The sequence below is a fragment of the Fusarium redolens genome (genome assembly GCF_020744475.1).
Source record: "Fusarium redolens strain MPI-CAGE-AT-0023 chromosome Unknown BKA55scaffold_3, whole genome shotgun sequence".
In the NCBI taxonomy this organism is placed as follows: domain Eukaryota; kingdom Fungi; phylum Ascomycota; class Sordariomycetes; order Hypocreales; family Nectriaceae; genus Fusarium; species Fusarium redolens.
The window spans coordinates 2,747,753-2,769,025 of NW_025763666.1; the positions used below are offsets into that span (position 1 = coordinate 2,747,753).

Below are 21,273 nucleotides of genomic sequence, written 5' to 3' on the forward strand. Positions count from 1 at the left end.
AACTGTCGGGTCTTTCGGAGTGTTTCACATAGAAATTCTTCCGCCTCAGGAGGTAAGAAAACTTAAGACACTCTATCCTAAATGGCAAAAAAGACCTAAGTATCTTTAGTATAAATCTAATTGATTGTAGATTAATTATTTTGGCGCCCTAATTTAGGGTCAGACGTTTTCCTGCTCCCTGAGGCTAGCTGAAAAACATCGCCACTTCACTGCCTCCCCGATACGAGATCGAGGTATGGTGATGAACACATGATGGGTTTCTATCTCGTAAAGAACGGCATATGTGCCGAGGATCGCCTGCAACGTGCCGGTAGAATACCCCTGCATTTGACAACAGAACAAACCAGATGCTGCGATGGGCTATAAATACCCACTGACGTATGCCGAGATCTATGCAAGATCCACTGCGGCTAACGGAACGGGAGCGGATGAAGGATCATTTACGGGCTACCTACCGTCATTGAGTTGCTATCTAGTTCAGCTGAGTTATCTTAAATGTTTCTTGTATTTCCTATATTGTTTCTAGAATGCATTTTATGGGTGGTACAGCGACGTCGCATGAATTCATTTCATCGACAAACTCTAATCCAAATGAGGCGCAGATCCGTTCACCGCGTCATGCCTTGTAGCACAGAGACTATCCACATTTAAAAATAGAACTATCATGCATTGTATTCACCGTTCCACGAAAGTTCTCTTCTTGTATCTTCACCGTTCAGCCTCAACAAACACCGAAATTCTATCAACCTGACCGCTGATTCTTGGCGTATTCCTCAATAGTCTTCTCAAAATCCTCAGGTTCCCTTCCCAGAATCTCTTTCATCGTGTTCGTCACACCAGCTGTTTCTCCAGCGCGAATCGCGTCCCATGCTGTAGCCCACGTCCTGGCCTTTTCCTCCGTTCCGAAATATTCTTTGATCTGAGGGAGGTTGATATACTCGTCCACGCTGATTTCTTGGATCTTGAAATCCTTTCCTGCCACGCGCGATAGGACTTCAACGGTCTCTGCCAACGTCCATGATTTAGGACCGGTTAAAGTGACGATCTGGTTGGTGTATTTGAATGAAGATGGTGATTTCGCGTATGAAGCGATGAGACGTGCAGTCGCTTCTCCGAGCTCATCTCTCTTGACCCAGCTTACTCCAGGTCCACTTCCATCATGAGGGATGAGAATCTTGGATGGTGGGTTCTTTAGGTCGAGGAATGATGTGTAGATTGGGAATGACTCGCTGTAAAGTCCCTCTCGGACACTCGTCCATGTCAATCCACTGTTCGCGCTCGCAAGCTGTCGCAGATGCGCCTCACTGTCGAGATGAGCACCCATGACTTCAGCCTTGGTAGTACTCTCATTAATCGACGCGAATCCAAGCGATGAGTAGAAAATATGCTTTACTCGTGCTTTGACCGCCGCATCAAGTGCTTTAGTGTGCACTTTCGTCCTATACTCGTGAACATGGCTAGGATACGAGATCAAGAAGAGGACATCGATCCCTGCAAAGGCAGACTCGAGTTCTGCAGCGCTAGACTCGTAAGAAGCCTGGCGAACGGTAGTCCCATTCTCCACATATTTTTTGGGGACTTTTTCGGGATATCGGCTGATGAGCGTGACTTGGTCGTTAGGAACTTGAGATAGCAGATGAGTGTATGTGCTGGTGCCAAGGGCTCCAGAAGCGGGGAAGATTCCAATTTGTGTCATGTTAAGCTCGTATTGTATTCTGATGACGATGCAGTGAATTGATAGTGTTGAAATGGGGTTTGTGTTGTATCAAATGAAGAGTCGTTGCCTGTCACATTTATCTGTATATTATGGAAATCCGTGGAGTTCAATCTGACTAATCGACATGCTCAATATGACGTGATGCCATCCACTCCGAGAACTCCATGGAGTTTCCTATCGAATGCTACCCTCTTGCCAAAATAGTTCTAGGCCTTCTTATCGGTTCTCTTGAGCTTGATGTAGTTGTACCATATCTCCAACTTAAAGTCCGCAAACTTTGTGACAAATTCCTCAACTGTGATGTTGATGAATTCTTCGAGAAAGGCATCGCCTCCGTCCCAATCTTGACCTCTGGATCTTTTCAGGACGTCGACCCAGAACCACCCGGAGGCTGAGACCACGTTGTTGATGGCGACCCGGGCGTATTCCTTCAGGGCTTCGTCTTTTTTACTTTCATCAGCTTTGATCTTATCTTGGTAGACTTCCCATGCTGGCTGCACGATTAGCTTCGACTCCATAGGCTCCACGTCCCATAACGCTGCGACAGCCTCATCCTTCAAAGCAGATCGCACTTCATCAGGCGTGCGCTCATGACTTGGGAAGAGAGCCATCTGCATCAGCTCAGGCAGCGAGAGCTTCCCCTCACCGACCATGCGCATCAATCCGGCTTGAAGAACTTGGGATCCTGGTTTGGAAGGCGTAATCTCTCCTTCAGGTGCCTGACCTCCGATAGCAGCAATGAAGTATCCTCCGCTCCGAGTCTCCTTGGCCCTAAGCGTGAGTAGCTTGATCAGGTCTGTGTGCGCTGCTGCGGCTAGGGCTTTGTGACGAGCAACTGCAAACTCAGCTGGTGAAGCTGTTGCGTCAAGACTAACAGAAGGAATCTTCTCGAGGTAGTTGAAGGAGGACCAGGAGAAGCCAATGTCAACTTGACCTGTTGGGACCACCTGCTGATAGAATCCCAACGGAACAAGACTTGGAATGATCTGGATCTTGCTGTCTTGGTTGGTAAAGTTATCCGAGACAGTATTTGCCAAGGTTCCGAAGTCATTGAATGGGGTGTCTTCAAAGATGAGAGAAGCAATGGCGCCATCTGGCAAGGTTGAGATAGCTTTCTTGACAGGTTCGATGCTTGAGAGCGTCAGCGAGGAAGTGCAAAGTTGGGTTTTGAGGCTTACGAGTTGGCACCCTGCGCAGACCCATAGTCAACGACCACCAAATTGTCTCCTACTAAAGGTCAGAACATATCCAACCACTCCCAAGCTACCTTTATGAGTTTTACCTACTGTCTGAAAAGCTGGGGATCAAATCCAGGCCAGCTTTCATAGCTGCATTCTGAATCTCGGAGCGTTCATTATAGTGCTTATCGCGCATAGCAATGCGAACAGGATTCTGAGTTGAAGCCATACTCTAAAGCAAGATGTCAACACTGATATCACCCGATGCGAGCCTTTCAGAACAAAAGACGAGGCATTAACGATTTTTATACTTATTCCAACACTCTCGGACTCGGACATAGCTGATGCAAAAAGTCATACGAATAAGCACTACGTATGCAACCCCGCTGCTTACCCTCCTTCTCACACGAATCATCCAATATCATACCCAAGATCTCAATTGGAAAGGCACCAGATTTTGAATCCTTCCGGAGGTTCGGCACTGATTGGTCCGCTCGCCAAGTTGATTGCGATTGTCGACTCTGTTCAATCACCCGTGTTGGCAGCTTAAAGTTTAACCTTATGGCCAGCAAGTAATTCCATAGCTTGACTTCAAAGGATGATCGAAAATGCACAAGCGATCCTATTTACAACAAATACATTGTTTTGGCAACGTTTGCTTCGCGTTGAGGATCCTGAAGCCTTGCTAATTCCAACAACAGCCGGTAAACATAGATACCCATATCGACTTCGCGGAACGCTCTGGTGTGCCATTTCCGACCTTGCTCTGCTATTTGCCTCGCGACCTCTTTTCCAGGTGCTGTCGAGGTGAGGAAAAAAACAAGCTCCGGCAGCTCTTCCATACTTTGACTAATAGGTACATAGTGCAGCCAAGGTATGAGTCGATCGTCATGCCATTCTTGAAATAACGTCTGCTTTAGCGGTACAGACTTGGAAGCAAGTAGCTTGTAATAACGACCGCTGATACCATTCCCGTCGATATCAAAGGCAAGCTTTGACTTGAGGGCCTCATCTTTATCCACCCAGGATTTGGTGTTGAAATAGGCATCTTGGTCTCTGCAGGCCTTTCTATGGCATTGAAAAATGCGGGTGAAGACGACGTCAAACAGTCTGCCATTTAGAAAAGACGATTTAACTTTCTGCACAACACCACCTTTCGTTCGCAGGTAGTGATGACCTTTGTTCGTTCTCAAATTCTGTGTGAGTTCGACAAATCGTTGTCGATGGAAGAGCTGCCAGTGGGTATCAAGCGCGAAACCTCCGGTAGTTGAGCCTGCCCAGTAGAGGCTGTCTCTTTTTCGGTCCCAATCAACATCTTTTGACTCGTCGTAAATGAATTCTTGCTCGGTATACGCTGGGCTCGGAATGAGAATGTCACCCATTGAGGATAGTTTGCCGGTTGAGAAGATAGGAACTAGGCCATGGATTGGGCGAAAGGACACAGGGCTCATCATGAAACCATGTGAGGCGCTGTATTCTGGGTGTTGACAGAGGTCTTGAGCTGAGGAGATGTTGGTCACGAATGGTAGGCCAAAGGAATTGATGTCATGTCGGTCATCTGTTTCTCTCCTTTCAAGACCACAGTTCTTGGTCAATATATTCCATGTAGGTTGTCGGCTGCGATCTTCAACAGTTATTCTTCGATCGTGGGAGGAAGATGCTTCGGAGGAAGGCTTATAGAGAACACGAGGTTCATCGATGTGGTTGACAATAAACGTCACATCAGGAAGCCTAGTGAAATTGGCCAAGATGTTGTTGAATATTCGAGAAATATGCCTGTCAAAGGTACGATGGGAGTGACTGCATTTAGTTGTCGACGATGTGCTTGAGAACGTGCAAAGCCACAAATCGCTTCCAGGAAGGCTTTTTGCTTGGAGCATAGCATCACGAACCTGACTCCCGCTTAGCCTCCAGAACGGCGATATTGTCTGATACATTAAGTCGAATTCATCGATCAATGGTGAATCATTGGAGCGTGCAGCGTCGTACCATTCCTTAAAGCCTGGTGGCGGCTCCATACCGTATTTGGTCTGATAGTTATGCCACGCGGCTTCGAAGGTTGTGGATTGCATGCTAGATTGGTTCTGGAACTCTTTCTTTGCTTTGTTGAACAGGGCCATTACTGGATGTGGTGTCTCCGGAGTGAAGATAGGAGCATCGTTTCGCGCGTGATAAATGGCCATAATATTGGCTAGAAATGGGATCATCGGCAGCATAACGCAGGCATACAAGAATCGGGTTGGCCGTGGCTGTCTCGGGATGAAACCAACAATCTGGCCAAGGCAAAGCAAAGAACAAGCAGCATTTAACAAAGCTTGACTCTCAAATGTGAAATCGAACGGGTTGCGCGTCGCTAGAAGACCAAATATGGTCATCATAGTCGGAAGAGTCCATGATGTGTGATGAGCCTTGACTTGGGAGTTAGAAGCCCATAGACAAATGGAAGGAAAGTGGATGACGTACAGCTCGGGAAGCAAATCGCCAGGAAAGTGCTTTCATCAGCCCCAGGAACAACGCGTATAAGGGACTAGATCGTGGAAAGCCAAAGATCGATACTCTGGTAAGACTACCAGCTAAAAGGAGTCCAGTCACTCTTGGTGCAAGAGAGTAAACATACTTTTCGAAGGGAGTCCGGTGAGGTAAGAAGCGACCACTCTTTGCTCTTGGATGAAACGAAACGTAGGCGATGAAAGAGGCGCCAGTAGCAATACCAGAAGGCACAAGTCCAGAGTAATTCCGGTCAATCAGAACCAAGGTCAAAAGAGCAGCAATGAATGCTGCTATCCAGAGCTTACTGGACAGGGGGGCGAGCTTTGAAGTGCCCGTCGTATCGTGCCCCTGGGTGTTGGGTTTCAGGCCTCCCTCTGCCAAAAGAAGCAAGGGGGTTAAAACAGGCTACGCATTTCTGTTACCATCAGCTTCTTTCAGAGCATGCCATCGAACATACTAAGAGCTTGAAACTATCTGCCTCAGCTCGACATCCGGATACGATGGAAAGACAACCCGCAACAGCCCACAGTGACAACGGTGAGGAATGAGCATGCCGAGTCTCACGCCTGATGGGTAGATCTGCACGGGCTTGTTCCATAAAGGTATTGGCTCCAAATATCATTGGTAGACATGCCCAACAGAAAATCTCCGACAAAAGTTCATCCTCTCGGCGGAAGAGGTAACTTGTTGCTACTGCGAGCAGCAAAGCCAGCGCAATTGAAGCTTGTGGGGTATTGTTGTAGGCTCGTGAGCTGAACATCGTTTATGAGGTATTTTCGATGGAATCTAGTTAATCGTGCTCGTAGGTGCGCAGATGAGCTAACTGGCATTGGAAATTTGTATCGTAGAGTTTACAAAATAGCTGAGAGAACCAACGTTGGCTTTAGAACAGACTGAACAGTAAAGAGGTGTCATATTGGATGAGAATTCCGCTCACGGCACGTCATTGCCGTAAACATCCAATTGTGGTGGCAGAAAACTCATATCACAGACGCTGTTGGTTCTGCGAAATGTCTGAAACTTCTAGTCCTCAAGGTTACTGAGTTGTGTTGGCTGAGTGCTTCACTCGGTTCTTATCAGCCTCCACTTTGTAGTCATAGCAAATTAGAGACGCCAATAGGAGTCTACGGATCTCTCTAATGTGGGCTGGACTAAAGTTGACATGTGTTGGTTGTACCATGCAATTAAGACATGGTCTGATAAAAGCTTGAATACCTTCTACTACGGTACGGGCCGTATTGGGAACTCCAATCAAAACCATCGGTTGTGCAGGGGCTTTCGCTTGAGCTATCAGTCCCGGCTGGCCCGATTGGAGGATTGTCCTCCCGATCCCAGTCAAGCTTGTTTTGCTCCTCAACTGCATGGTGCATCCTTGCATATCGCATTTGTCGAATGCCGAAATCGCTGGACTGGAACTTGCATCATGGGACATCCGGGCTTCCATTGGACCGAGTCTACAGACCTTCTGGGGGTTATTTTGCGAAGCCTGACCTTTGCTCTTTGGGAACTATGGAACGTCGCAACGTCAAGAGGCCCTCTTCCAGTAAGTAATCCGTTTCTTTCTGCGACTGTTTGTGATAGAACAGGGCCTCATTATTGAAAGTGGGAGGAACTATGAGTGTGATAGATGTTAGGCTTCGTCAAAAGGCTCAGACTTTCAAAGAACATAAAACATAACAGGACATAAGTCCGGCTTCCTCGGTTTACTAGCCCCGACGACCCATTATGCCCTTGTAGTAAATCTGCAGGATCATGGTCACAACCAACAAACAATACAGTCACTGAACCAAAAATCCTGTGTCAGTCTGTCGATACCAACAAAGACAAATGGCTGTCCTCAGACCATTAGACAAGACTAAGACCAAGATGGTAAACAAGAAGCGGTTCAGACAGGTATACAAAAGCCCCCTTTGAGCCTTCATATCAGCGTTCATAAGATCAAACAACAATCATCTTCTCACCTCAGAACATTTTTATCAGATCTTTTATTCTCCTCCTTAGCCAACATGCAACTCTCCAAGCTCGTTATTCTTAGCGTCACCGCCCTGCTCTCCGCCACTGGAGAAGCATGCAAGTGCTACGGAAGCAACGGCAACCTGAACAATGGCGCAACTCACAAGTGCTGTAACGATTACCATGGCGTTTACTCTGGAAACGACTGCAGAGCTGGCTCAATCTCTGAGCATCTTCGTGGATTTGATAAGTGCTGCAAGGGTCAAGGCTCGGACTGTGACTTCCCTGGTCGTGCCGCTGCCCTGGGTCAGGAAATGAGAGCTGTCAAGCACGTCGAAATCAAGACTGCTCTTGCCAAGTAAGCTAGGGGCTACGAATTTAGGTCGGTGAAGCCTTCCTTACTACGCTGGTTGTATGTGATGTTAACTTGTATAAGATAGTAGCCAAGAGGAGGGCGGGAAACAGGGAATATGCAGAGGCAAAGATATTAGCTAATCTTCGTCGTGTTTTCCATGGATCAGACACTCCTTTTAACTTTCTGCTGGGGCTTGGAGCTTCTTTCAACGCCTCGACATTATACATACAGTAGACACTCTTTGACCTCTGGTGAAGAAACTTATGTTGAAAACGTGGTATAGTTAAATATATCGTTACCACCCAAGAACTATTACGTGAATTGGAAACTGGAATGTTGTAACAAGTGAATAGTAATCTCCTGCCTGATGGGGTTGTTAGTTATCATTCGCAAGCGCTCATTTCAGACGAGGTGATTTTGTGAAAACCCCACAAATCTCTGGTATCGCTGTCAGAAAGAGAATTAGGAACATGTACTTGTAAATATTTCGTCTAGCCCTAGACACTTGTGTATGAAACTACAATCGCCACTACTAAAAGTTTCTCTAAGTTCTGTGTGGTGATTATAAGCTCTCAGCTACAGGTCTTAACTACAAATAACACATCTAGCTCACTATTTAGACATTATACCATAATACCTAACTAATTACTATAATATAAATACTAATAAGAATAAAACCTAGATTATAAATCTTTTGCCTAACTTTAGGGGTATAAGAAGCTTTAATAAATCTATTAAGATAATCTAACTTAGTATTATAAAAACTAAGGATTTTATAAGATAATAAGGAAGTAAGATAGTAGCTCTTATATTAATAAGAGAAGTCTTTTATTAATATTATTTAGACTAAACTTATATTAATAATTATATTAATAGAGCTATAGTTATATTATAACTTATAATATTATATAAAGTAACCTTCTAAACTTAAAAAAGCTATAAGGCTTTTTAAAAATAATATAATGCTATAGATTATATTATTAATATAAAGGAATATAATTAGCTTAATAGTTATATCCTTATCTAACTAGTAGCCCTTAGTTATAATACCCTTACTTATATAGCTAATAGGAGAATATTCTATCTAGAGGTCCTTAGAGTTGCCTGGCAAGAAAAGATAGCCTTAAATAGCCTTAATAAATTAAATAAGGAAAAGAAGGAAAAGGCTATATAGCTAATTAGGAAGAATATGCCTTAGATTAAGTTACTAATTACCCTATAGATAGAAGTCTGCCTATAAGTTAATAGAAGACTGTGCTATAGGGGAGAGTCTGGCGAAGGTTGCGTAGATGATGCATATTTGGCTTTAAGGTAAGGCGTATAGCTGTCAGATTTATCGAGATACACTGATGTACGAGAAAAGGTTGATTAAAGGTTTCGAGATGACATGTATGTCGGTATTATGTGGGAAGGAGAGTTGGAAAGAAGGTTTGGGGCAATCAGAAGGTCGTGGCGGTATTGAGTTTATGAGTCAATTATAAGGTTAGCAAATACACTTCTGGTTTAACACAATGGCTAAAAGTTTCTCCCGCTCACCCGGAAACCCCTATTCACCCCCGCGGTTAAATGCGTTTTAATCCCTGTACTAAGGACTCTATCCATATGACACATCTTCACACTGTTTGAATATTCTCGATGACGCAGATATTTCAGGCTTCCTGAGTTGCATGCCAGAGCATAGCAGTCCTTCTAAGATCAGCCAAAACACCCGCTGCCCCCTGAACTCCCAAGTTGAATCCCGCTGTCTTATCTCCCATCCATCCCGAAAGATGCCAACCGATAGGTAACCATGCCAGAGGACGAATCCAATCATAGTACCACTGCACAGCCTTCTCGGCTTCCTCTCGAGTGATTTCGCCTTTCTCAAGATGATTCTTTGTGAAGAATATCTGAGCTTCGCGCATGAGACGGGCAAAATCACAGATTATGCCCAAGAACCAAGCACGGTGCGCGACCCTGTACATGTTTGCTACACGTCCGCCTGTGCCGTTGAAGAGCCACCCCAGACCACATTTCATCAGGACACCTTTCTCTGTGAGGAATGCGATATTCTCGAGGAGCTGGAACGTCGCAAAGAGAGAACATTGGATAAAAGAGATGATGTAGAGTACAGGGTCCATACTCTTTGAGTCTCTAATCAGCTTCCTGGCACGAACGTAGATAGGGAGTAGACCGAAGAGTCTTAGTGTCAACCTGGCATTGGCAACGACAGAGCCCAATCTGGCAAAGGGAGATGACTCTGCTTCGGCAGCTACAGGCAGGGCGGTGAAGGCAGTTTCTGGTCTGACAAATGAAAGGGCTTTGGACTTGAGATTGTAGGCTTTGGAGTCGAAGTAAGCCAGCAGGTAGAGGCCATAGTTGAAGGTAGTGAGGACAGATCCAAGATCTTTGGTTGGTTTCATGAGTCTATGAGGAGAGTCAGATGGTGGTCAGATTTAGTCATAAGGTATTGACATACTCGTTCAACCTGAAAAACAGGCGGTCTGGCACATTAAGCGCAACCTTTGACTGGACAGGCATTGGATTTGGGATGACTTTGAAAGCTTGTGTGATTGAAGCTTCGGTGGGAGTGATCTGCTGGTTGTAGTCTGAGATAGTTGGCTCTTGGATATGAGAATATTCAAGTTCGTCAACTGCTTCTTGGTAAGACATAACGACGTGGTTGAAGTCTGTACTTATGACTGGCTTGGCTGCAATGCGTTTATGGTCATATATACCATGATTTGGCTAGCGTGAGCCAAGACTCCTTAGAATAACTGAGGCGCGCTGTAGTAACTGGCTCCAAGTCAGTAGTTGCGCAATTGGTCGAGGTTTGCCCGACTTGGGAAAAGCTGGAGCGAAGTGACATAAGCAAGCACTGATGATAGCTAAATAATTAGACTTCAATCAGTTCCTTCCATATCTTCAAATTTCTTTGCCGTCCGGAACAGGAATTGTTCATCCTACAGAGTTAGCTTTGCGAAGATGAAGCTTTCGTTACATTCTCACCTCTCTACATCTCCCCCAACGACGAATGTGATAAGACACTTCAACAACTCCACCATACGTGTTCCGTCAGACGTAAGCAGATTTCACTTGAAGCTGAAGCTCTGAAGTTACTGATGAAGTATGGAAGTTATGTTAATTGAGTTTGAGGACCCTAAGCTTACGAATGTCAGCCAGCCTCGAGCTCCAAGCTCTTAGCCTGGCAGCTGGAATGGGATTCACACCACTTTACGGCGAGGCTGCCGAGAAACTCTCGTTTTGAAGTAGCTCTTTTACCCCTCTGATAGACTTCCGCATTGCTACAGACTTATTGTTTCTTGGCGGAACTTACAAAAACAATGCAAGCTCATTTAGACGCTGGAAAACATTCCTAGTAACCACGAGCTGAAAACACATACCAATACTATAGCCGCAGCATTAGTTGATGTTTTCTGTCAATTCCATTCGGTGAATTGGCTTTTATGTGCTTGGAGCTTTGGACTTCGTCAAGCTCTCGCAGAACGTTTGGTGCATGGCAACTTCTAGCTTCCCCCTGATCGCCCAGACAACGCTTCTGCAAAGCTGCCGAGCTCATGAGACTCGTAAGTATACAAATCTCATAACAAGATTACTATACATCTCCTACTCCTCTTTCTTTCAGATATTCTCAAACTTGTCCAGTTCTGTGAAACTCCAATTTACTCAAATCACTTCACTTGAACTCAGATATCCCGTCACTATGCCTACATCCATCCCCTACGACTCAAGCCTCACTCTCATGAGTGTCGTAAACCAAGATGCCCTCAGAAGCGTCGAAGCAATCTCCGCACTCCAAGCCCCCGTCGACGCCGCCCAGGACGCTCTCAACTCCCTCATCTCCTCAAAGCGCAGTCTCACCATGACAAAAACCGAGCTCAAAAATCTCGGCGTCGGCACCGACGCTCTCGACGAAGAGCTCAAGAATCTCAACGTCGCTGTTGAAGCATCAGCTGGTGCTTATGCCATTGCAAAAATGGCAGCTGAACCTCAGATCACCGCTATAAGAAAGGACATCCATTCTGTTCACAAGCAGATTGAGAGTCCGGTTGATTATATGCGCAGTGAGATTAGGAACATGGCGCTAGCGAATGATACGATGAACATGGATGTTCAGTATTTTTCTTTCGATTCGAATTCGCAGAATTCTGCTACGTATAGCGCTCAGATTGCGTCGTATGTTTCTGGGGCTGTTAGTAGTGTTTTTGGGGCGAAGCAGTCGATGAAGATTGGAAACGCGGCTTCTCGACAAGTCAGTCGTCAGGTCAGTTCGCACAGTATCGAAGGTACTCTCGTTCTGTCTGTGAGTTGCACGCACAAGAATGCTTCGATTGTAGCTCCGTTCGTGCTACATGTCGATAAGGCTATCAAAGTCTGGAACCACCTCTTCCCTGGGAGCAAGCTGGATCCGACCAGTGGAACAAGCATGATGCAGTGTGCCATGAACGAGAGCCAGGAAGACAAAGAAAAGTTCTCCATCATTTCAGGCGTCACTTATGGATCGAGCTTCGTTGGAATGGTTCACGTGCTCAATACGACGACTTCGTCTGCTTCAGATTCTATGGAGGCCGCTGCCTCGCAGATGCAGCAGACGATGAATGTCGGTGCTTGGTTCGCCAAGGCAGAAGGCAAAGTCGGCGTTGACTCCAACTTCGCCAGCAACGTGAAGAATCTTCTGAGCCAGCAGAACATCCAGTCTCACGTTACAGTCCTGACCATGGGCGTTATTCCATCTATGGTAGCCAACGAAGTCGCAACCGCCGTCAGCAAATTCAACGATTTTGACCCCCAATCCAACATGGCGGCTGTGGCTGCTATGCAAAACGCAGTTTCTTCTGACCAAGCCTCCGTCCAGTCCATGGCTGAAGCATCCCGAACAACTGGCCAGGCATCTGAAATGCAGGGCAAGAAGATCGAGGCTTCTCTGAGTACTCTGGCAACTATTGACGGAGAAAAGAATAAGATTCTTGATGTTAATTCTATGATGACAGCTTTGGATGATTACTTAAGAAAGGCTGCGGATGGAAATGCTGGTATTCCCATCAACTACTATCTTAAGGACATTGATAAGAAGATGCTGGCGCAAATGTGGGCTGCTAAGTATTATCCTGGTGAGTTCATGTCTATCAAGTATGATGATAGCGAGAATGGAGGATCTGCTGAGGAGGACCCCAAGGCAAAACTGTAAGCAGCTAGTTGAGCTTTGTTTTCTAGCTATTCATCTTCATTCGAATGATTTGATTCTCGTGTTGAAACCATCACTCAGAACCCATGATGTATTTTGTCACTTGTCAAAATGCAACTCAAAGACAACTAGGTATGGTATGTGATGTTTCTCGCCAAGTCAGGTTGGCATGTTTTGAGTTTCAGAGAGACTGTTCGAGACCAGGCTGACAAAGGCTTACACCCCGTAAATACGTCGGAATATATAACCCCATTCAGGAGTCTCGACATAAAAACGGGGAAAACGGCAAGCATGGCTTGAATCACTTCAGCTGAGTACCAAATCCGGACGCAGCAAGCCACGTTTCTATCAAGCAAGCTCAACTACAGAGAAGGAGTTGATAGAAGACTAAGAAGCACAATCAGCCATATAGAGTATATTTCTGCATATAAACTCAATTATAAGTAGCTTTAACTTATTGTAAAGTGTCACATAGTAGCCCAGTCCTCCGTACGCGGAAGTCTAAATAATTCAGCTGGACGAACGACAATATCACATTATCACATTATCACATACGCCAGGACCTCTACGTTCTTCCTTAGTCCCTTTTTGAAACCCACATCTGTAGTTATATACGGGCTTCTGTAGTGTTGGTGGTGCTGATACCCAGAGAGCGCCGAGTTCCGCAATCACTAGCATGCCTTCTCGAGCAGCTTGCCCATAAGCGGTCCGTCCCGCACAACTCAAACTCAATGTGAGCTTGACATCATTCTGGGATTCTCCTTAGCCTTCTCGTCTACTCTCAGTTTGTAAAAGGAGTCAAGGTGGAGCCTTATGGGTCAGACCGTGGAAACATGACTCCAGACAAGCTTGAAAGAGGGTCTCGAACATTTTACTTTCCGGCATCATCTCTTGTTCTTTTCAGCTGGTTCATATCACATTCCTAATGATTTATCTATCTGCGCCGTAAAAGCTGGGTGTTGTAGCTGTCATTCTTTGACGATGACCGCAACCATCGATACATTGTTGCATACGCAAGTTCTGACGCCCTTACGACTTGGGGGCAATCGCCGATCATGTGCCAATTCTCGCTTACCACGTTGTAAATTGGGCTCGAGAACAAGGAATGCATTGCTCCACTAGTCTAAGTGGTCATAACTAGACAAATACGCGATTTCTTCAATATGAAATATAATATATGCTTGTCAGTAACCAAGACTGATTCTCATAATCACCTCGTACTATATTGAAACAATACTGCTCACCTTCTTGACCACAATCCCACCATTACCGACATGGAGAGTAACATGGATACAGAAGCACCTCCGTTCAGCCATCAGACCCACGATTATGTGGCCAATGAATATGAAGCCAAGGACTTCATTGGGCGCAGAACTCGCTCTAGTAAAGACCTATGGCGCAAAGTTCACACGAAAGGTTTCGAAGCTATTGTTTGGGAATTTAACCCTGAAGAGTTCAAGAAGCCCTTCCCTTTCTACGCACCTTATCCTGCCGGTCCAGATGCAAAGCGACTGCCTATTTACATCAAGATCGAGGCCGATAACAAAGATCACCGTAACCTGTTCGAAGATAAGTTCGAAGAAGACTTCTTTGTCCCGCTTTTTGCCCTCATTGTCCTGGGATCTCAAGATGCAATTGACTGGTTGCGAGAGACCGGGGAAATGTGAGCTCGAGATCCTTGGTTCTTCAGAAATACTTCATTGGGGTAATACTAACTGTGTTTATTCATCCAGGGACTCTGAGTCGGAGTTAACAGCGTGGCAGAAATTGGAAGAAGAGTTCTTGAAGCGCACGAATAACTGGGAACCCAACTTTTCGCGGGGGCTACCGACAATTCCTATAAGAACCAAGACCAATAAGGTTGACAGAATCAAGTTGTCAAAAGACTGGCAGGGCTGGCACGATGTCCTTCCTCAGATGGGCATCCTTGACACTACTTCAAAGCATGGAGGGAAACCTGTGCGCCATCTCAACATTTCGCTTAAATGGCCGATACTTATCAAGCCATTGAAAGCCCATCATGAGCTTATGATACGGGATAGATTTTCTATGCCTCCGGAGAAGTTTTTCCAAGACCTCATCGACGCTATTCACAATACTCCCGATCCAGATTCCCCGGGTCGCAATCGCTTGTATCAATGGAAGCTTCAAATCTACCCGAATCAAGAGCAGAAGGATTACATTATGGTAAGTCCAGAAATCCTACATTATGCACATATCGCACAAAAAGCAACTAATATCATCATGAATTACAGACTTCGCATGATCCTTTCAACCTTTATGAGACTTATATCCACCAGGAAGATTGGAACGCGTACATGAAATCATTGGAGAAGACCGGGTCACCTATTCGCCCCTTACCTCGCATCAACAAAAAGCTATACGATCTCTGCAATGGCATTATGCTCAAAGTCGGCGGCGCTGACATCGACCTTCAAGCATCTATCGCCAAAGAAAAGGGTAAAAGTCACGATTCAGAAGATGAGGACTTGAAGAATCTCAAGGGAAAGTTTCCGAAAAAAGTGCCTCGGCCTTTGACAAAACTCAATGCGAAAGCACGCGTTCAGGCTGAGAAGAAGAGGGAGAAGAGGAAGAAAAGCTTCAAGGCTTTGAAGAAGGTATATCAAGTTGGGTGCGGAACAGCATTCCTTTGGAATGACCTTGATGTTGAGAAGATCCAACGAGCTGCTGGGAAACGACCTGATGAGGCGGGTCAGAAGGAAATCATGGGAGGTGTTTCAGCGACGGAGGTGAGTTGGCAGTGCCACCCCTTAACTCCCGGCATACTTACATTCGAGTAGATTGGTAGCGCCATGGGCTGGGGCAGTAAGCGGTTGAAATCTCGCGTTTTCCCGGCGGAAGTAAGTACTATACCTCAAGTCCCTGAACAGCATTAACATTGACCTTTCGACGCAGTGGCTCCATCTTTCGGCTTTCTCTTGGGGAGGTATTACTGGTGACGATGATCCAGAAGGTTTCTCCACAAGTCAGAACTTTGAGAACTTGGTCTTTGGAACATCCGAGACCAACTCCCTCATGACGAGGTAAGCGAGAGTTAACTCTTTTTAGTCTCTGGCTATTGACACAAGGTATAGATACGAAACGGCTTGGCAGAGATTCTTCCTAGCTGAGCGTGATCTCGCTAGCCCCGATACAAGAATCACAGGTAAACTGGATATATGCTGCAACGACTTTGCCAGCCCTATCCTTTGGGATGCATCTACCAGCCCCGAGCAATTCGGGACCAGAGCCCTAAAATTCAAACAGGAAGACCTGGACATCATGAAGAAGAACGGATTCAGCTCAGACAAATACCTCTCGTTGAAGGAAAAGAATCTGAAGGACGACCAGATCAAGGAACAAATGCTCATACTTGCGCATGACTTTCCTTTTATTGTATACTCGATCCAGTACGATCTGCAGGCTGATTTCCACTCGCGAATCTTTTCGTCGGACAAGATGGAATGTTTTGTGCCCTTTTTCCCTTTTCGTAGACCTTTTTATCATCGTGCTGAGGCGATTTTGGATGATTTGGTTTTTAAGAAGTTGTATGATAAGGTGAGGGAATTAGACACGATGTTTAGTCCCAGGTTAGCCTGAGGATACCAACAGGATTTCTGATATCTTTTTACTGAGTAAGCGAACGATTATCTAAGATCTATTCTAGCTCACTAATTAAGTTCACTATCCCTTGCTACCTTGTCGAATTGATAATTGGGAAAACTTCATGATACCGAACTCCGGTGTCGGACCGAGATAAGCCAACAACTGCACGCCCTTTCTAATGTCATGACATTAGCTCGCAGCCATCTTGACAAGACAGCATAGTGAACATCTACATACCAACCGACGTTCCGACCGAGATCCGATAGCATGAAATATTATAAGAGAGTCGGTCATCTCCTCAAGCAACGAAGAGAACCCCGGTAGCACCAGAATATCAATAGTTCGCTAACTTAGCTTCAACATGGCATCCAACAACTTCATCCTCACAGCAGAAGCTCACTCCAAAGCCCTACCCAACTTCCACTTCTCAACCCAAGCAGTCCACGCAGATGACTTTGTCAGTCCTCACCGGGCCATCGCCCCAGCTCTTCACTCCGCTGTGAACTACCGCTACGCCCGCAACCCAGATGATCTCGTTGAGATGGAGAACGATGATGTACATTCACCCTCACTCACCCTTCCCCAAACGCTAATAACATAACATAACATTTATAGCCAAATGCTCCATTCGACTCACACGTCTACTCTCGCTACACAGCCCCCAACTACAACAGACTAGAAATCGTCCTCAAGACCCTCTTCAAAAACCCCGTTGTATCTTACTCCTCCGGGGTCGCAGCTTTTCACGCAATGTTAATCGCGATAAATCCAAAGAAAATCTTTATTTCTGAGGGTTATCACGGTGTTCACGCTGTAATCGACATTATGACCAAACTCAACGGTCTGGGGAAATTTTCTCTTGATGAGATAGATCAAGCGGGGCCTGGAGATATGATTCATATCGAAACACCACTGAACCCAACAGGCGAAGCTCGTAATCTTGCGTTCTTTAGTAAAAAGGCGAAAGAAACTGGGGCACTTCTTACTGTTGATGCTACGCTTGCGCCGCCGCCTTTGCAGGATCCTATTCAGTTTGGTGCGGATTTGGTTATGCATAGTGGAACGAAGTATATTGGCGGACACTCTGATATGCTGTGTGGTATTGTCATTGTTTCTCCAGAGGGAGTCAAATCGGGTTTGGAGAAGACGTTGAGAGATGAACGAATGGTATTGGGGAATGTCATGGGGAGTTTGGAAGGTTGGTTAGGTATTCGATCACTGCGAACTCTTCACCTACGCGTGATGCGTCAGTCCCAAACTGCTGAAGCGCTCGTATCATGGCTCAACGCCGGCCTTCAAGACTCATCTTCGGTCATCGGACGTATAGTCCACAAGATTGCACATTCATCCATCCAACAAGATGCGGAGTGGCTGAAGGGACAAATGCCAGGTGGTCACAGCCCCGTGTTCAGTTTATGGCTGAAGAAACCAGAGCATGCGAAGCGATTACCGAGCAAGCTGTTTATCTTCCAGCATGCTACTAGCTTGGGCGGTGTTGAGAGTTTGTGTGAGTGGCGTGCTATGTCGAGCCGTGGGGAGGATCAGAGGATGTTGAGAATTAGTACTGGTGTTGAGGACTTGGAGGATTTGAAAGGGGATTTGGCGCAGGCTTTTGGGGCTTTGTTGATAGAATTTCCATGAAATTATGAGATATGATATTACCAAACACTGGGAGTTTATGGTAGAGAGTCGTGAGGCCGTGATTCTATTAGTAGTCTTGTTTATTTCAGTTGAAAAGATATGAGATATAGTCCACCGATTCCAGAGCACTGTGCGTTCTTTCTTTCCCTGGAGAAGCAAAAGAATGTCAGATCTTATATCAGTGTGCCAAATACAGTAGCTAAAGGGCGTCCTAAACTTATGCTGAACTTGGCTGAGTCTTCTTGTCTATCAGAGTCGAGGTCTTGAGCATTCTTACTTCCCCTCGTTTCCTCCATCATGTCCTAAACTATTATCGTCTTCACACCGGTATTCCTTCAAGGATCCCCAGTATTCACAAATGTCTGTGCTACTTATCTTCACAAGACCAGCAGTACTTGTAGCTGGGCAAGCAGCAGCAGACTATCCAATACGCAGCTGTAGATCGACCTCTTTATACAGTGCTCTTAAGGTAAACTCAGCTGTCCAAATAATCCATTACGAGACCTTCTCAGTTCCCGCATGAATCTCGCAGACATGAGCCTGTAATCATTCGCTCCGAGAGAGCAACCCCCAACAACTCAAGAGCATCCCATTCAGTAACCTCAAAAACACCACCAAGCACAGATCAACAGTCTCAACCGATCAAAACCCGTCGCATCTCGCGTCTAATAAAGTTCTCTTCGTTAAGCATATCTTGATCCAATGTTTCCCCGAAGCATCCGTTTGGCTGGATCTATCCGGGTCATCCGAACGCGCCAAAAGATGGTTCCCACACACCCAACAGAGTTTATTTGAACTTCAAAATAGTAGATTTTACACTGTATATACTGTCATGATTAACTTATTGATATGCAACCAAGATTGAGGTGTTGCTGGGGGAATTGGAGGCGTTGTTTGAAAGGGCAGAGCAATGAGCAGTTGAGATGCTGACTTTCGTTTCGTCGCGGTGGTTAAAGCTTCGGTATCGGAAAGTTGAGGCAGACTTTTGTTGATGGCGTCTTTCAAGCCAATTGAGTGTTGTTGGGTGAATGAGGCCGACGTATTTTCATTGTTATTGTTGCTAGTGCGATATCGGATTGAGCTAGGACCTAAAGATAAGTCGAGAGTTGAGAATTGAGGATCAAATGCGGCGGGAATATTAACAAGGAACTTCAAGACTTCATAAAGAGACAAAACAATTGACATCACAAAGGCAAAGATAATTGATAAAGTTGAATCGATATTCAGTCTGTTTCTGATATCTACACATTATGCTCTCATGTACTTTCTCCTCCCCTCAGGTCACCACCGTGACCTCTTAACTTTCAGGTATAATTAAAAAAAAAGAGATAACCTCCTCATCAATAGCAGCAATTGTTAACAAGATTCATCATCTTAGACGTGGTCGTCATGCTCAGTCTTGGGGACAACCTTGACATCACCAGCACCCATGGTCTGGGCAAAGGTGGTGTGAGGGCGCCACTTGGCAGAGGTTCGGGGAGTGGTCTCCTCCATCATCTTATCAACCTGCTCGAGAGACAGGCCCTTGGTCTCGGGGACGAGGAAGTAGGTGTAGACGAAGGCGCAGGTGCAGAGACCGCCCCAGATGAAGAAGACGGAGGACTTGAGGTTGCCTCGGTTCTCGCCGACCATGTAGGGGGTGATGACGGCGATGATGGTGTTCCAGAGCCAGTTGGAGGCGGTGGAGAGACCGACACCGCGGGATCGGATGGGGATGGGGAAGATCTCGCCGATGACGATCCAGGCACCGGGGCCCCAGGTGGAGGCGAACCAGAAGATGAAGATGGCGATGAAGGCGATCTGGGCGTTGACGGCGCTGATGTTGTTGGCGATCATGCGGTCGGGCTCGTCAGCGGTGGGGGAGGAGTGGGTGTGGTTGAAGCCGACGGTGACACCGATGATGGCGACGAGGAACTGGCAGACAAGCATACCGAAGGCACCGATGAGGAGGATGCTTCGGCGACCGAATCGCTCAACAGTCCAGAAGGAGAGGGGAGTGGAGCAGACGTTGACGAGGGTGAAGACGAGAGAGATGAGGAAGACGTTGTCGATAGCACCAGTGGACTGGAGGAAGGGAGTAGAGTAGTAGAAGATGAAGTTGACACCGGTCCTGATTATTGTTAGTGATGATCTCTCTTGGTGTTGAGGAGGAAACTTACCATTGCTGCATCATCTGCATAGAAGTACCGAGGATAGTTCGGCGAAGGTTAGACTTGCCATCCCAGAGGCTACCCTTGAAGCAGTTGGCCCAGCTGCCGAAGAAAGAAGTAGAGGGAATGATCTGGCGCTCGTACTCCTCGTTGGCGATGATCTCGGCGATCTCGGACTGGACGTACTTAGAGTCCTTGGGCTGACCTCGGACCCTGGCGAGGGCGTCGATGGCCTCTTCGATGCGGCCACGCTTGACGAAGTATCGAGGAGAGTCGGGGAGGAAGAAGAGACCACCGCCGAGGATGACGGCCCAGGGGAACTGGAGACCGATGGGGATCTGGTAGGACTTCATGTTGTCGAAGTTCTCGGTTCCGTAGACGATGCAGGCAGCGAGGAGGAGACCGATGGTGATGCAGAATTGGTAACCGGCGACGAGGGCACCACGGACCTTCTTGGGGCACTGATAGAGCTATTAGCATGATGTTAATGTGAATAGAAGTTGAGGACTTACAATCTCAGACATGTAAAGAATGACAATGGCAGACTCGAAACCGACACCGATACCGGCAATGAGACGACCGACAACGATGCAAGCAAGAGCATCACCATGACCAGTAATCATCTGAATAACAACACCAAGAGCGTAGATAAAGCAACCAGCAATGACAGTCCACTTGCGACCAATGCGGTCAGCAAGATCACCAGCGATGAGGGCACCAAAGAAGGTACCGCAGGAGAGGATAGAGACGATCAGAGACTGGTGGCTCTCGCTGAGCTTATCAGCACCAGCGCCCTCGACCTGGTGAATGAAGTACTTTGAGCCGTTGACACCGTTGATGTAACCGGAATCGTAGCCGAAGAAGATACCACCGAATGAGGCAAAGGCGCACATCAGGTAGGCCTTCCAGGTGACGGGGGCCTCGATCTGCTCGACATTTTCGGCAGTCTGGAGGGCGACGGAGCCGCGACGCTCCTCGTTGTGATCTTCAACGCCCAT

The 21,273-nt window shown here is 46.4% G+C and overlaps 9 protein-coding genes across 9 annotated transcripts; 4 read left to right on the forward strand and 5 right to left on the reverse strand.

The window, feature by feature from the left end:
• Positions 1-580: 580 nt before the first annotated feature.
• On the reverse strand, positions 581-1,746 carry BKA55DRAFT_253222 (uncharacterized protein). The gene has a single exon (XM_046185376.1). The coding sequence runs from the start codon at positions 1,694-1,696 to the stop codon at positions 743-745; it is 954 nt and encodes a 317-aa protein (XP_046054305.1). The 5' UTR covers positions 1,697-1,746; the 3' UTR covers positions 581-742.
• Positions 1,747-1,923: 177 nt separating this feature from the next.
• On the reverse strand, positions 1,924-3,124 carry BKA55DRAFT_686038 (S-adenosyl-L-methionine-dependent methyltransferase; the record flags this gene model as incomplete). Its single annotated transcript, XM_046198885.1, has 3 exons — positions 1,924-2,848; positions 2,896-2,944; positions 3,004-3,124. 3 exons carry the CDS (start codon positions 3,122-3,124, stop codon positions 1,924-1,926), a joined length of 1,095 nt encoding a protein of 364 aa, XP_046054306.1.
• Positions 3,125-3,391: 267 nt separating this feature from the next.
• Positions 3,392-6,145, reverse strand: BKA55DRAFT_636493 (uncharacterized protein; the record flags this gene model as incomplete). Its single annotated transcript, XM_046197026.1, has 3 exons — positions 3,392-5,303; positions 5,359-5,790; positions 5,843-6,145. The coding sequence occupies 3 exons, from the start codon at positions 6,143-6,145 to the stop codon at positions 3,522-3,524; spliced, it is 2,517 nt and encodes an 838-aa protein (XP_046054307.1). The 3' UTR covers positions 3,392-3,521.
• Positions 6,146-7,391: 1,246 nt separating this feature from the next.
• BKA55DRAFT_686040 (uncharacterized protein) lies at positions 7,392-7,700 on the forward strand (the record flags this gene model as incomplete). The annotated part of the gene is made up of 1 exon (XM_046198886.1): positions 7,392-7,700. One exon carries the CDS (start codon positions 7,392-7,394, stop codon positions 7,698-7,700), a length of 309 nt encoding a protein of 102 aa, XP_046054308.1.
• Positions 7,701-9,239: 1,539 nt separating this feature from the next.
• Positions 9,240-10,345, reverse strand: BKA55DRAFT_734831 (uncharacterized protein; the record flags this gene model as incomplete). The annotated part of the gene is made up of 2 exons (XM_046201275.1): positions 9,240-10,099; positions 10,152-10,345. 2 exons carry the CDS (start codon positions 10,343-10,345, stop codon positions 9,343-9,345), a joined length of 951 nt encoding a protein of 316 aa, XP_046054309.1. The 3' UTR covers positions 9,240-9,342.
• A 1,051-nt stretch (positions 10,346-11,396) lies between these two features.
• On the forward strand, positions 11,397-12,881 carry BKA55DRAFT_734832 (uncharacterized protein; the record flags this gene model as incomplete). The annotated part of the gene is made up of 1 exon (XM_046201276.1): positions 11,397-12,881. The coding sequence occupies one exon, from the start codon at positions 11,397-11,399 to the stop codon at positions 12,879-12,881; it is 1,485 nt and encodes a 494-aa protein (XP_046054310.1).
• A 1,271-nt stretch (positions 12,882-14,152) lies between these two features.
• On the forward strand, positions 14,153-15,926 carry BKA55DRAFT_686043 (uncharacterized protein; the record flags this gene model as incomplete). Its single annotated transcript, XM_046198887.1, has 5 exons — positions 14,153-14,541; positions 14,612-15,065; positions 15,134-15,628; positions 15,680-15,739; positions 15,795-15,926. The coding sequence occupies 5 exons, from the start codon at positions 14,153-14,155 to the stop codon at positions 15,924-15,926; spliced, it is 1,530 nt and encodes a 509-aa protein (XP_046054311.1).
• Positions 15,927-16,579: 653 nt separating this feature from the next.
• On the forward strand, positions 16,580-18,180 carry BKA55DRAFT_559216 (pyridoxal phosphate-dependent transferase). The gene is made up of 2 exons (XM_046191941.1): positions 16,580-17,040; positions 17,100-18,180. Exons 1-2 carry the CDS (start codon positions 16,846-16,848, stop codon positions 18,123-18,125), a joined length of 1,221 nt encoding a protein of 406 aa, XP_046054312.1. The 5' UTR covers positions 16,580-16,845; the 3' UTR covers positions 18,126-18,180.
• Positions 18,181-19,499: 1,319 nt separating this feature from the next.
• Positions 19,500-21,273, reverse strand: BKA55DRAFT_535499 (general substrate transporter; the record flags this gene model as incomplete). Its single annotated transcript, XM_046189711.1, has 3 exons — positions 19,500-20,235; positions 20,285-20,736; positions 20,788-21,273. 3 exons carry the CDS (start codon positions 21,271-21,273, stop codon positions 19,500-19,502), a joined length of 1,674 nt encoding a protein of 557 aa, XP_046054313.1.